The sequence below is a fragment of the Sinocyclocheilus rhinocerous genome, unplaced genomic scaffold, assembly GCF_001515625.1.
Source record: "Sinocyclocheilus rhinocerous isolate Xijiao unplaced genomic scaffold, SAMN03320098_v1.1 scaffold751, whole genome shotgun sequence".
In the NCBI taxonomy this organism is placed as follows: Eukaryota; Metazoa; Chordata; class Actinopteri; order Cypriniformes; family Cyprinidae; genus Sinocyclocheilus; species Sinocyclocheilus rhinocerous.
In genome coordinates, this window is record NW_015657293.1 from 603610 (window position 1) to 617988 (window position 14379).

Consider the following 14379-nt stretch of genomic DNA (forward strand, 5'->3'; position numbering starts at 1 on the left):
GACCCTTATTAAAATGACCCTTATGACTGGTTTTGTGGTCCAGGGTCACATTTTTGTGGAAACCGTGATACAAGAATTACCCGATTTTCTTTAGAAAATATACCATCTGATTTCGTTTGAAATACGTTGTATCCTTCGTTTTAAACGCCGTTTGCAGATAAAATGTCCTTACAAGTGTATTAAGACTGTTTTGACGCCGCGCAAGGTTCGACCAATTAGCTCAGTCCCGCTCTTCCTCCTCTCGCTCCTCCCCGCTAAATTTCCCACGCGCGCCGTATGTCACATCCGGTTTCAGTACCTAGGACAGCTGGCGCTCGCGCTCCCCAGTCTCTCTGCCTCACACAACCAGATACACACAAAGTTTGGGGCTAACCAGACCTCCCTACGTGACGCTAGACCTCCGAAACCGCTCATCTAACGGGAACGGGAGTCGCAGGAAGGCAGAGAGACGACGCTCCGCGCACGAGATGCCCAGAGACGGCTGCGCGAGACTGAGTGCTGTTTCTCTGTCATTCCGTTGCTGAGAAGAGAGAGAGAGAGAAAGAGAGACAGCGAGAGTCCGGGGACAGAGGAGCGAGGAGAGAGCACCGAAGAGCGGGTCTTAACGAGGCACCGGACCGGATCTGCATGCGAGAGCGAGACCGAGCGAGCGGAGGCGCGAGATGCAGCGCGTGAACAAGCTCTTGAGTCTCATCGTGCTGGTGCTGATGGGCACGGAACTCACGCAAGTAGGTCTATCGCCATCTTTACCTCCCACACACACACTCTCTCTCTCTCTCTCTCTCTCTCTCTCTCTCACACACACACACACACACACATCTAACACAGATCCGACTGCGGTGAATTAGCCGAATTAATAGGCAGAAGAGATTAACGAATGGGATTACAAGCCCAGAGATATGAAGAGTCCACGTTTATTCTCAATGACAGCTCACAGCAAACAGGAGAAACAATCAACGCACGACCAAATTGCACGAAAAGCGCGTTATTTACATATTTACACCTCATGTATTAAAGCAAACATTTATGCTACGGTGTATTCAACCCTCATGTAGGCTACTGTTTAGTCTGACTTTGCATTCTTTGTTTGGGGTCCCAAGGACTCCAATTCTGTAAGCGTAAAAATAACAATAGCCTAGTGAAAATAAGATTTGGTAACACTTTATTTTAAGCTGTCCTTGTTACATGTTACATGTACTTGCTATTATAATAACAACAAATTATGCATAATTACATGCAAGTAACCCTAAGCCAAACACTAATCCTAACCATATAGTAAGTACATGTAGTTAATTAATATTACTCGGTACTTAAATGTATAATTACACTGTAACACCTTAAAATAAAGTGTAACCTAAGCTTTTTATATGTTCTTCTAATGGAATCAACCCCCATCCAGCAGATATTATCCTAAAGACGACATGCACTTTTCAGAAATGTGACCAAATGCTTCTGTTTGGAGCATTGCAAATATACATTTGCCAAAAAACACAAAACAAATCTAGCAGAAGTGTATTTTATGTTGCATTTCATTGCACATATTCATGTTTCTGAGACCTAAACTATGTTTTAAGTGTGTTATAACAAGCTCACATATATAACTAGCACAAGTCGATGAGTATCAAGCTGATATAAGTATGTTTTTGAGCTATTGAAGGCTTTGGGAGACCCCAAACAGAACTTGAGAAGTGCCAAGTAATATTAATGCACTTCACATTTTGTAGAGCTGTAATTGCATATTGCTATTATTAGCACTACTAATTACTTGAAAGAGAGTAATTCGAAAAAAGTGCACATTAGGGCCTAATTATGATTATTTCGCAAAAAGAGAGGGAAAGAATATAGAAATTTCTCAAATTGGGGCTGACAAGTCACCACCTGTCATAATGGTTTCTATATACCTTGTTGTCATATGCCATATTTAATTATGCATGAATGAAAATATGTTGTAGATGTATAGTGTTTAATGGGTTAAACTTAATTTTAATTGTTCAGCCAATGCAAAACTGAAATGAGGCTCAGGGGCTGTGATAATTAAACATGCCAAAACAATAAAACCTGTAAGTGTCCCTTACTTTCATTCATGTCATATTAAATATGGTACCTCCCCCAAAGGTGTACATCCCTGGTGAAACGGACACTAATATGGTAAAGTGTTACAAAAAGAAACTAGAGCTTTGTACTAGAGAATTGAAGAGCATTTGGCCGCTCTTACTAACATTACCCAGTGCGCAGTGTTCTTGGCTCCTACATGTGCAAACAGGGCTCTTTATGCTTCAGTTATTACTTTAACCAGCATCTCACTGTAGCATGTATTTTCATATTGATCGGAAAGGATGAGCATGTGAACCGTACAGCCTGTGTAAATGTTGCATTAGGCTCGCAGCGGGGCAGCATGCTTACTCGGCATGTGCGCACAAGTAAATCTCAAAATGACTCTGCCAAACCCATCAATTACCGCCACGTGGCTCTGTTCATCTTCTCATCTCTGAGATTTAGGGCCCATTGAATCGGTGACAATTTGGCATTTTCCTCAGCTTTAGCCAAGTTTGAGAAGAAGACCTCGTAACATATATACAAACACATCAAATGTATTTAAGTATTATATGAAACACATGTCATATACAATCATTTCATATCCAATAATCATAACTCTCCCATTAATACACAAGGACAAAAACAGCAAAACAGCATTCTGGGATTCAATTTGGCTGCTGTCAGTGTTAAATTAAACACATGAAGTACCTTAGGAGCACAGGTGTGAGCAAATTCATGTCGGGACAAAGTCATATGCTCGTCTCTCACAAATGCAGTGATCTAGTTTCAAACTCAGGAAATTGTCATTGTTTTATAATTGTGCTGTGGAAATTGAGTTGGCTTTCAATTTGTGTGTTTAGGAGGAGCTGAGATGAGTCACAGGGCCCATTTTCTGTTCTGAGCATGGGCTACATGCTTTATTACTGGATTCAACACTCTTAAAAATAAAGGCTATGTTTAGAAACCTATGAGTTTTATGGATTAATGTCAAACTAAGGAGAGTCTTCTTGAGTTCCTCAAAGAGCTTTTTATCCTCTAGCTCTTTAGAAAACCAGTTGTGTAGTGTTGCTTTAATGTGTAGTGGTGCTTTAATGGATCATGAACCAAAGCACTTATCTTGAATATGTATGATGTGACTTCAATATCTTCCAAAGAACACTCTTAAAAATAAAGGTTCTTTATTGGCATCTATGGTTCCTTGAAGAACCTTCATCAATTCTAAGAAAATGTTTCTGACAACGGAACTGTTCACTGAAAGATCCTTTGGGGAATCAAAATGGTTCTTCTTAAAGGGGTCATATGATGTTGCTAAAAAGAACATTATTTGGTGTACTTGGTGTAATGAAATGTGTTTATGCGGTTTAAGGTAAAAAAAAACATTATTTTCCACATACTGTACATTATTTTTTCTCCTCTATGCCCCGCCTTTCTGAAACGCGTCGATTTTTACAAAGCTCATCGGTCTGAAAAAAAAGGTTCTTTATTGGCATTGATTTTTTGGCATTGATTAACTTTATTGACTTTATTTCCATTGCAAAAAAAGTTTCTTTAGATCATTAAAATGTCCTTCACACCAAGAAAAAAAAAATGTATTTTAAGAACTGATTACTGAAAGGTTCTTTGAGGAACCAAAAATGGTTCTATGGCATCATGACAAAAAGAAAACCCATTTGGAACATTTTTTTAAAGAGTGAAAGATAAGAACTTAAGAAAACTACACATAAAAATAAAGGTCCTTTATTGGCAATGATGGTTCCATGAAGAACCTTAAAGGGGTCATAGGATGCTACATGCACTTTTACAAGTTGTTTGAACTGAAATGTGTGTTGGCAGTGTGTGTACACAACCACTCTATAATGATAAAAATCCACCCAGTGTTTTTTTTTATCTAGTTAAATGTTTTCCCCTTTCTCAAATCGAGCTGATCTCAGATGTCTGTCTGTGTGACGTCACACAGACAGGCCCCTCCCACGATAGTTTGATTGACAGTAGCGTTTCAGCACAGACTGGACTGGTGTCTTACCTTAGACCCGCCCTGAGTGAGCTGTCATCTGTCCGCCATTGTTTCACCGCTGGAGCAGATGTAGACAAGAATGACTCCTAAGCGATTGAGGTGTTCTGTTGTTGGATGTAATAATGAACATAGCAGTCGTCATTTACTCCCGACATCTGAGCCGCTGAACTCGCAGTGGATTACATTGTTTCTGAAAGGGAATGCGCCCCGATCTACATAAATGCGTCTATGTTCGCACGGATCATTCATGATCCAGCTTCACCTACAGAAGAAGTGAGTATAATGTTTTGTAATGAATCTTTGCAAATCGCCTTTCCTAATAATGTGCTAATTAGCAAGTTTCACGATGAATGTGGCTAAAGTAAACAGTCTCTCTGAGAGCAGCTCGGAAGAGAGGGGCGGGGTCAGCATAGCTCATTAACATTTAAAGGAAAATGCTACAAAAATGGCTTGAACTGAAAAAAGCTGTTTTTGACAGGTTAAAAAAGGTGTTTTTTACACTACCAATGAGAAATTGTAACCAAACTATGTTACAGACTTTTCATTAAGACCCTAAAGAATCATATCAACTTGTGGAAAATGGGCATCCTATGACCCCTTTAAACATCCATGGAACCTTTACATTCCACAATGGGTTCATAACAGTGGAAAAATCTTCTCTAGATTTTTAAAACGCTCCTCACACTAAGAACAAAATGGTTCTTTTAAGAACTGATCACTGAAAAGTTCTTTGGGGGGTTTTCTATGGTATCACTGCAAAAACACGCTTTTGGAATTGTTATTTTTAAGAGTGTATCAAGTGTTTTTTCTTATCAAGTTGAGAAGAAAAAACAATTAAAAACCTTTATTTTAAAGAGTGTACAGACCACATCCTAACACCACCTACAAAAAAACAACACTCCTTACCCTAAACGCCAACAAATACATGGACCATGGTTCATAAAACACGACTTACTGAACACCATCCACACACATCTCCTAAAACATCTCCTAAAATGTAAATACTCATCACAGAACACCCCTAAACACACACAAAGCACTGCTTAAAACTGCTTACAGCAGCTGAACCAAAACTCAAAAGCTCAAGAAGTACACCTACTAAACACAACCCACAAAACATCTCCTTAATGGAAACACCACTCACTGAACACCACTAAGAAAAAAAAGTCCATAACACCACCCACAGAACAGCTGATGGATCTCATAATACAGATTTGCTAAACACCTCCATCATTTCACCCACCCATTATCAACTAGTTTCCAACCTGAAACGGTTTGACAGAATGAGGTCTAAACTGATCTCATTTGAAAATCAGTAACATTATTTAGGTCAGAATGCAAGCTGGAACAAAATATTTCCCCTGTTCAAGTTATGCGCCAACCATCGATTGGATTCAAATTGATCCACCCAGCAGTTTTTCTAGAGGGCCTAATAGATCTAAAACTACTGTATTAAAGCATTGAGTAGGTCAGATTACACAAGATGACCCTTCACTGTGTGATCATGCAAAGCACCACTGATTTGAGTTTGTTTGACAGGAACTTTCAGACATATGCAAGATAGAGATGAGCATCAGATCTTCCTAGCTTGGAGCATCATGCACCACTTAAAGTCCTAGGAGACATAAGACCAAAGAATTGTCCTCATTTCTAATAAATGAGTAGCTCTTTATTTGTATGTTAGATATGTCCCGCCCAAATGTCCTGTTTTCAATGGAAAAAGCTAATACAGGAAAGCAAACTACAATCGTCAGATGATTTCATAGTCTCTAAACCACACAAAATCACAACTAAACTTGACAGCCAGGGATCATCATGAATTTTTCTGTATTGAAAATGGTCTTGTGACATGAAGCCATAATGACAGAATGTACTTTTCAGAATGACAAAAGTAAATGATGTGCAACAGGTGTACCTCTGTTTTTTTTAACTTTTAGTAATTTAGTAATACTTTTAGTATTCATCTAATATATATATATATATACATAATTTTAATATATAATTAAAAAAAGTTTAAAAAAATATATTTTTGAAAATAGTTTAATTGGAATTTATTTAAAAGAATCTTCATTAAAATAAATTATATATACATTATATAAAGCTGTATAACACTTAGCTAATAATTCTGACAGGGCAAGTGCACGTTTAGTTTCAGTTGGCATGATGCTTCTGTTCCCATCGGTGCTTATGCTGTCTTTTCAATTTGCGTTAATGTCCTAATCGTATTTCAGTATGTAGCCCAAGTCCAAATGTAGAATCCATTCAAACTTCTATTAACGAGAGGCAGAGAGAGAAAGAGAGAGAGAGAGAGGATAATGTCTCCTTCTCCGCCAGCTATAGAATGAATGAGATTAGTTCTTGATTACCACGGTACAGATACACATCTTCTAAGGTCTTATCACCTTCATGGAGATAAAGGTCATTTCTACGCTCTCACAGAAGAGAATAATCTAGCCTGGGGATGAGAAGAATTATCATATTAGTAATGGCTCTGCCTTTAATCGATTTTGTCTGGTTTTGAGTATGAAAGGGAGATAAAAGGAAAGTGTGTGTGTGCGTTTAAAAGGAAACACAAGCTGTTGTTTATATGATGCCATTTCACCAGCAGTGACACTCATTGTTTCTCTCTAACAACCCATAAATCACATGCACACACGTTTTTTTGAAATCTCCGATCGATAACAAGACAGATCTATCATCAGCATGCACTCAATCTTTATACTTGTGTTGTCCATCATATAATTTTGTAGCATCTGAACTGTGAAAGGGCAAGTGTGTGTGTTTATTGTTTTGTAAAGAAAGAGACAGACAGCAGGAGGATACAGAGACACATTGACTGTCCCTTCTGTGTTAAGGACAGTGAATGATTCGAAAAGGTGTTGTTACCTTTTAACAATCAGAAATATGATAACCAGTGACCAGGATATTATAGAGACTTTAGGACAGGCTGTTTTAATCTTGGCCACTAAGAAACTACCTTAAAACCACCCAGAAACCTGAGCGAGTGAGAAAATATTAACAACCATATATTAAAAATAAATATTAGCAAGCATCAATACATCTAATACATCACTAAACAGCCTAAACAACAAAGCAGCCAAAAGGCAATATACTAACAACCATTCAGAACACCCTAGAAACTGCATAGCAAAACATTAACAATAACTAAAGTACACTTAGCAACCAAATACTAACAAATTACACTCTTAACAGCAATACTATCATTCACTAAGTATACTTTAGGAGCATAGCAACACTCTGGGAACCACCCAAAACACCCTGGCAATCAAATTGCAACACACAAACAACTATTCAAAACACCTTAGCAACTGCAAAGCAACACACAATCACTAAAAACATTTTAGCAGCATAGCAATGCCCTGGCAACCACCACGAACACCCTAGCAAACAAATACCAAAACACAAACAACTATTCAAAGCACCAGAGCAACACAAACATCACAAAGTACGCTTTAGAATCATATCAACAGCCCTGGCAACCACTTAGAAGAACATCTTAGCAACTGTACAGCAACCTACTTAGTACAAAAGTACACTTGAATAGCATAGCGACTCCCTGGCAACCACCCAAAACACCCTAGCAATCCAACTGCAACACACAAACAAATTTTCAAACCACCCTAGCAACTGCAAAACAACTAAATTACTAAGCAGACTTTAGTAGCATAGCAACACCCTGGCAACCACCCAGAACACCCTATCAACCAAATTGCAACACACAAACACATTTTCAAACCACCCTAGCAACTGCAAAGCAACATAAAATCACTAAACACACTTTAGTAGCACAGCAACACCCTGGCAACCCCTCAGAACACCCTTGCAACCAAATCCCAACATACGGACAACCCTAGCAACAGATTAACAATCACTAAGTACATTTTAGAATCATATCAATGGCCCTGCCAAGAACTCAGAACACACTAATAATTGTATAGCAATTGACATAGTACTAAAGCACACTTTAGTAGCATAGCAACCACCCAGAACACCCTAGCAACCAAATACCAACAACCAACAAAACACCCTAACATCAATAAATATGCTTTAGAGTCATAGCAACGGCCATGGCAAATACTCAGAACACCCTAGCAACTGCATAGCAACTGGCTTGGTACTAAAGTACAGTTTAGTACCATTATACCACCCTGGCAACCACCCAAAACACCCTTAAAACTTGCCTGTGAAATTTGCACAGCCAAGCACCACTAATTTTCTTCGAGGAAATGTAAAAATCTACCATCTGTTCACACACACAAACACACATCGCTCTCCTTCCCTTTACCAAGATATAAAACAAAATTTTTCTAAATCACAAAATAAATCGCTATGTTTTGAAGCAGTCGTATTTCAGCTGCTGACAGATATTCTGTAAACTACCACTGAAAACAGCAGGAAGAACAGACTGCTTGGAGAGGCAGAGGAGGAAGGCGCAGGGGTAGGGAAGAGTAAGTGTTCAAACAGCAGGGCTCCGTTCCAAACACCTCTGCAGTACCACGGGCACCACGAGGCAGACCATTTGAAGTTCTGCAGAAGAAAACTTCTAAAAACATGGACTTTACTTCCTCCTCTTCCTCTCCACACTGCAGAACCATTGGGGAGGTCTCCAGCACAGACCGATTGATAAATCACTCATATCGCATTGGACTGTTTTTTTACACTCAGCCTCAAGCTGAAGGCTTTACAGACCATTACAGATGAGTTACTGCTGCCACAGTCTCCTTTTGTCCAACAGCTCAAATGGTTTCTGCTGGTACATTCTGAACCAATCGTCATCCAGCACTCCTGATCTCCAGGATATTATCGTTTTGCTGGGGGCTGCAGAAATCGCACAGCCTACACATGAATTATTAAAAGATGATAAAAAGCAGAAAGAACAGTGTTAAAGGGAATCCCAGCTCAAGATTACGGTTTTGCTGCTCTCACGTTGATGAAAGTAAAATTGATCGCTGTTGCCTTAGAGAACGCAGCTATAAAACATTCATATCAGACGTTTACTGCATATCTTGTTTTAGAATTAATAGCAATATGCACCTGACCAAACACATCAGCGCTTTTGTAAAACTAATCCATGTGTTTGTACAGAATTAAAGAAAAATTATATACTCGCCCTCGTTTGTTGGACACAAAAGCAGAAACTGAATGTCAACGGATGCTGTCAAGCTTCAAAAATGACAAAAAAAAATAACAGGGTGAGTACCAAAAAAAAAAAAATTGTGAGTTTATATGTCGCAATTCCGACTCCATAACATGCGAGTTATAAACTCACAATTGTAAGAATAAAATAATTTTTTCTCAGTATTGGACTTTATAACTCACAATTGCAAGTTTACATTTCACAATTCTGACTTTTTTTTCTCAAAATTGCATGATATAAACATGCACTTCTGACTTTTTCTCAGAATTGTGAGATATAAACTCACATTTGTGAGTTATAAAGTCAGAATTGTAGGATATAAAGTTGCAAATGCATGTTATAATGTCAGAATTGTGAGATAAACTCACAATTCTGACTTTTTCTCTGAATTGCATGATATAAACTTGCTATTCTGACTTTTTCTCAGAATTATGATATAGAACTCACAATTGCGATTTATATAGTAAGAATTGCAGGATATTAACTTGCAATTGCAAATTATAAACAGAATTGCGGGAATATTTTGTTATAAAGTAAGAATTGTGGGATATAAACTCGCAGCTGCGAGAAATAAAGTCAGATTTGCGACTTTTTTTTTTTTAGTTATAAAGCCCAATAATGAGAATAAAAGATTATTTTCTTACAATTGCAAGTTTATGTCCAATAATTCTGACTTTATAACTCGCAATTGTGTGTTATAGAGTCAAAATAGCGAGATGTAAACTCACAGTTCTGAGTAAATAAGTCAGAAAAAATTCGCAAATCACATTTTTTATTCAGTGCCGGAAACAGACTTCCATAGATTAAAGAAGCTGTTCACTGATGAAAATTAAAAAAAAATATATGTATTTAACTTCATGTCTCTCCAACCCCATATTACTGACTTTCTTCTGTTGAACACAAAAGTAGATGTTTAGCAGAATGTTCATGCTGCTCATTTCCAATGAAACTAAATGTTAGCAGATGCTGTCAAGCTTCAAAAATGACACATAATAATAATAACATGAGGCTGAGTACATGATGACAATGTTTAACAATCCCTTTAAGATTTAGCTTTAACCTCATTGGCTGAGGTTGTATGTTGATTAGTTGATCAGTTTGCAGCTTAATTTGCACAATCCAAGCTTAATTTTCAATTTGTTGTCTTAACTCCATGAAACAACTCATAGAAAACTCTGTTTTCATTTTTATTCTAGTGTTAATGTGTATAGAGAAATAGGTTTTGCATAAATTAATCAGCATAGACGTTTGGCATTGAGTTTGATTGTTTGATTCATTAGCCAAAAACTGCTTTATTGAAAAGTATTATTTAGCACAGCTTTTTAATAAAAAAATTGTCAGCTTTTATCAAAAGCCAGAAAGAAATCTGGGTTTGAAAGAAGTATTTAATTAACACGGTCAAGTTCAGAGAGTTTAGAGAGAACTAACGAGACCAAATGTTACATCAAAAATGAAAAACAACCTCCCAAGGGCAGTAATTTGTTGATAAGTGTCAATTTGCCGGTTACAAGTCCGAGGCCGTGACACAAGGTCAGCCCAACATTGAGAGCGTTCTAAAAGTCTGTGCTGCACTATTTTCATGCAAAACAGTCCTACCATGTGCGCTGATATGTTACACGTTAATCTCTGAAATAAAAACAAGCCAATGTGATTCAAGTTGCATTGTTCATTGGCACACACACTGAGGGATCTCAAGGCCAAACAAATTCAAGCCCAGAGTGATTTGTGCTGAAGTAACCTTATTTCTATGGCTCTATCTTTCATTCACTCCGTCTCTCTTTTATGTCTCTCTCCATCTCCTCTCACGAAAATGCAGCCATAGTGCAGGATGGTAACCATGTTCCTTATAGGGATGACATGTTCAAAAGATATTTTATAGGAACAGTTTACCTAAAAATGAAAATTAATAATTTACTCACCCTCATGTTGGTCCAACCTCTGATTTCTTCCATGGAGCACCAAAGGAGACGTTTAGCAGAATGACTGAGCTGCTCACTGTCATACAATGAAAGTTGAACTGTAAAAATTAGGGAAAACACATTAAAGGAATATATCACAAATGAGAATTTGCTGAAAAGGTACTCACCCTCAGGCAATCCACGATGTAAATGAGTTTGTTTCTTCAATAAATTAGGAGAAATGTAGCATTGCATCACTTGCTCACCAGTGGATCCTCTGCAGTGAAAGGTTACCGTCTGAATGAGAGTCCAAACAGCTGACAAAAACATCACAATAATCCACAACACTCCAGTGAGAAAGTGATGTAATGCTAAAGATCTCCATATCTGTGCTAATGAAGAAACAAACGTATCTACATCTTGCCCTGAGAGCAAATTCTTATTTTGGGTGAACTATTCCTTTAAAAAAGTAGTTACTTCAAGTTGTGCATTAAATTTCAAGTCACACCATAGCTTTGTGAGAGGAGCAGCCTGAAATTTCAGTCTTAACATTTCAAACTTGACTGACAGCTGTGGTCACCATTCACTTGCACTGTAAGGAAAAGAACACCTTGGACATTCCATTATAAATAACTATTTTTGTGTTCTACGGGAAACCATACATGAAAATTATACAGGTTTAAGGACACGAGGATGAGTAAATGGTGGCAGAACTAGTCGTTTAAGGCCAGAACAGAAAGATCGGATCATTGTGGATCCACAAGCAAACCAGAAAGTGTGCATGGGTTTGTATGTAATAGACAGTGACAGGCCCGGAAAGAATATCTGCCCTAGATTCAGTGTTTTAGATGTTTTCTGTGTGATGTTTTATTAAAGTGAGGTTGGATATGCTGACAGAGACACAACTGGATGCCTGACACTCCCCGAATATCTCTCAGCCTGTTTCTCTCTCACTCAAAGGTCAGTCTACGTAAAGTGCCGTACCTTTGACATATTCATGTTTTTTTCCCCAAAATAGCAGTTTATTTTGGATTTATAATCTGATTAATTTATAGGGTTCTGTTCTTTAAATTCAGCTTCTACTTTAAGGGGGGAACACACACTTGCTACATTCAATTTTGGGGAATATTGTCACATACGTTATATATATATATATATATATTTTATTTATTTTTTTTTTTTACTTGATTTCCCTGTTCATTTCAAACTCAAAATATTCTCAAATCAGTTTTAAAAAGCAGGTTCCCACTGTGACAACTTACCCCATGTAGTGTGACAAAATGCCGGAGTGCAGGGGACAAAGTTAAACGTACAAGCCGAACTGTATCTATTTTTCCCTGGGCAATAACAGTATAATTATTAAAAACTTTTATGTAGCCTGAACTTACGCAAAAATCGTCTTTTTTAAAACCTACCCTGAGAAATATTCACTGGGAAGAAGTGTGACATAGTCCCGGTTTCCTCAGTTTATTTATATAATATGGTTATTTTTGGTATCACGATTATTCTCAAATCAGTTTTAAAAAGCAGGTTCCCACTGTGACAACTTACCCCATGTAGTGTGACAAAATGCCGGAGTGCAGGGGACAAAGTTAAACGTACAAGCCGAACTGTATCTATTTTTCCCTGGGCAATAACAGTATAATTATTAAAAACTTTTATGTAGCCTGAACTTACGCAAAAATCGTCTTTTTTAAAACCTACCCTGAGAAATATTCACTGGGAAGAAGTGTGACATAGTCCCGGTTTCCTCAGTTTATTTATATAATATGGTTATTTTTGGTATCACGATTCATGCACATCTAACTATGACGTGTTTTTCACCTCTTACTGTGTCACGACTACTCACTGAATTGTCTAGGTCTGTGAGTAATAGGTGTTAAACAAGTGATGCATGAGACTGCACTACTCATTCTGTCATAGTGCCAGATAGTGGTCAGGTGTAATTGCATCACAGTACCGCCGATCACAACACGGGGGCGCTCGAGTCATTCTGATGCTAACTGAATTAATGCACTTACGGCACTGAATGTGTAGGATGCATGCAGGGCGGGTCCTTTCCGGGACCCTCTTATATATAATCCATCTACACATGTGCATATCAGATATTTACATATGTTTAAGGTTGCAATAAAGAGATTCCAAGCAAATATGCCACTTATGTTTCCATTTATTTCACAGGCGCTTATATGAGTAATATGTCCTCTTGACACATCTTGTGAGTCCTTTAATGGTACTATTTCTCGAAAAAAAGCACTGATAAAAGTGACTTATGACAGGGTGCTTGTTAAAATAACCCTTTAGCTGTGTGTATTTAAAGTCAAACAACGTTTCAGTAACAACAAGTGGCATTACAAGTCAGAAAACACCAAGTCGCGTTCGCCTGAAGCGGTATCCATAGCAACAGTAAGCTGCTTGCTTTTTCATTCAGAATAGAACAAAAAGAAAAACTATAAAACTGGCCTTTTAACCTTATTATAGATTCACATATTAAAATTGTAATCACAAAAAAGCTTAAATGTTTAGTTTAAAACGTCTTCATAGACGGTTACCTGTTTGGCGCCAAAAAGAAAACTGGTTGCGCGAAAAGAACCTCGGGAGAATTTGCCGCGAAAATTACTAACCGAAAATTTGACGCCCCTCAAAGTGTTTTTATAATTTGCACAGTGGTGACATTTAAAAATGATTACAATAGAGCAACAGTAAGAAAGGGCCCGCGGGAGAAATGTGATCGTTGGGCTGGATCGTTATTCACTCGCATTGACCCGGACTCGGGCGTGACATTGGGATGGTCGGTTTACAACCGTCCAGGGTGCGTGGCTATGACAATATGGGGCCATTAACGCGATCCGTCGCCAAGTGCAAAATCCCCGGTGGCGCGTCTCGTGAGCAGAGGGGCGCTTGACGCGTTCACGCGTTCCCTTATATTGGAACGCGTGGCGCCGCCTCCTTTCTCATCCACGGAGAGCAGTCGGTGTGTGCAGTTGTAATCCATCCCGAGTAATTCACTTGCGTGGGGAAGGCGGACCAATAAGGGCGTGAACGCACACTAAAAAGGCACGGATAACGGAAAAGACACCAGAAGAGAGCAGCGCGCGGAGACGAGGGTCACAACCGCTCAGTTTTGATCACTTTAACAACACCGGACTCCATTCAATCACTGGCAATCAAGATGAGCACCGTGAGACTGTCCGAACCGGGACCGTCAGAGGAGATGATGCGGATGATGGTGATGCACGAGGCGCTCACGGGCAGCGATGCTCGCCGTTACG

General features: G+C 38.5%; 1 protein-coding gene across 1 annotated transcript in view; it reads left to right on the forward strand.

Moving 5' to 3' along the window:
* Positions 1–265: 265 nt before the first annotated feature.
* LOC107720914 (noelin-like) overlaps positions 266–14379 on the forward strand; it is a 35144-nt gene continuing 21030 nt past the window's right edge. Inside the window, exon 1 of the mRNA XM_016528744.1 lies at positions 266–728. Coding sequence (XP_016384230.1) covers positions 663–728 — 66 coding nt within the window. The 5' untranslated portion in view covers positions 266–662. The remainder of the gene's footprint in view (positions 729–14379) is intronic.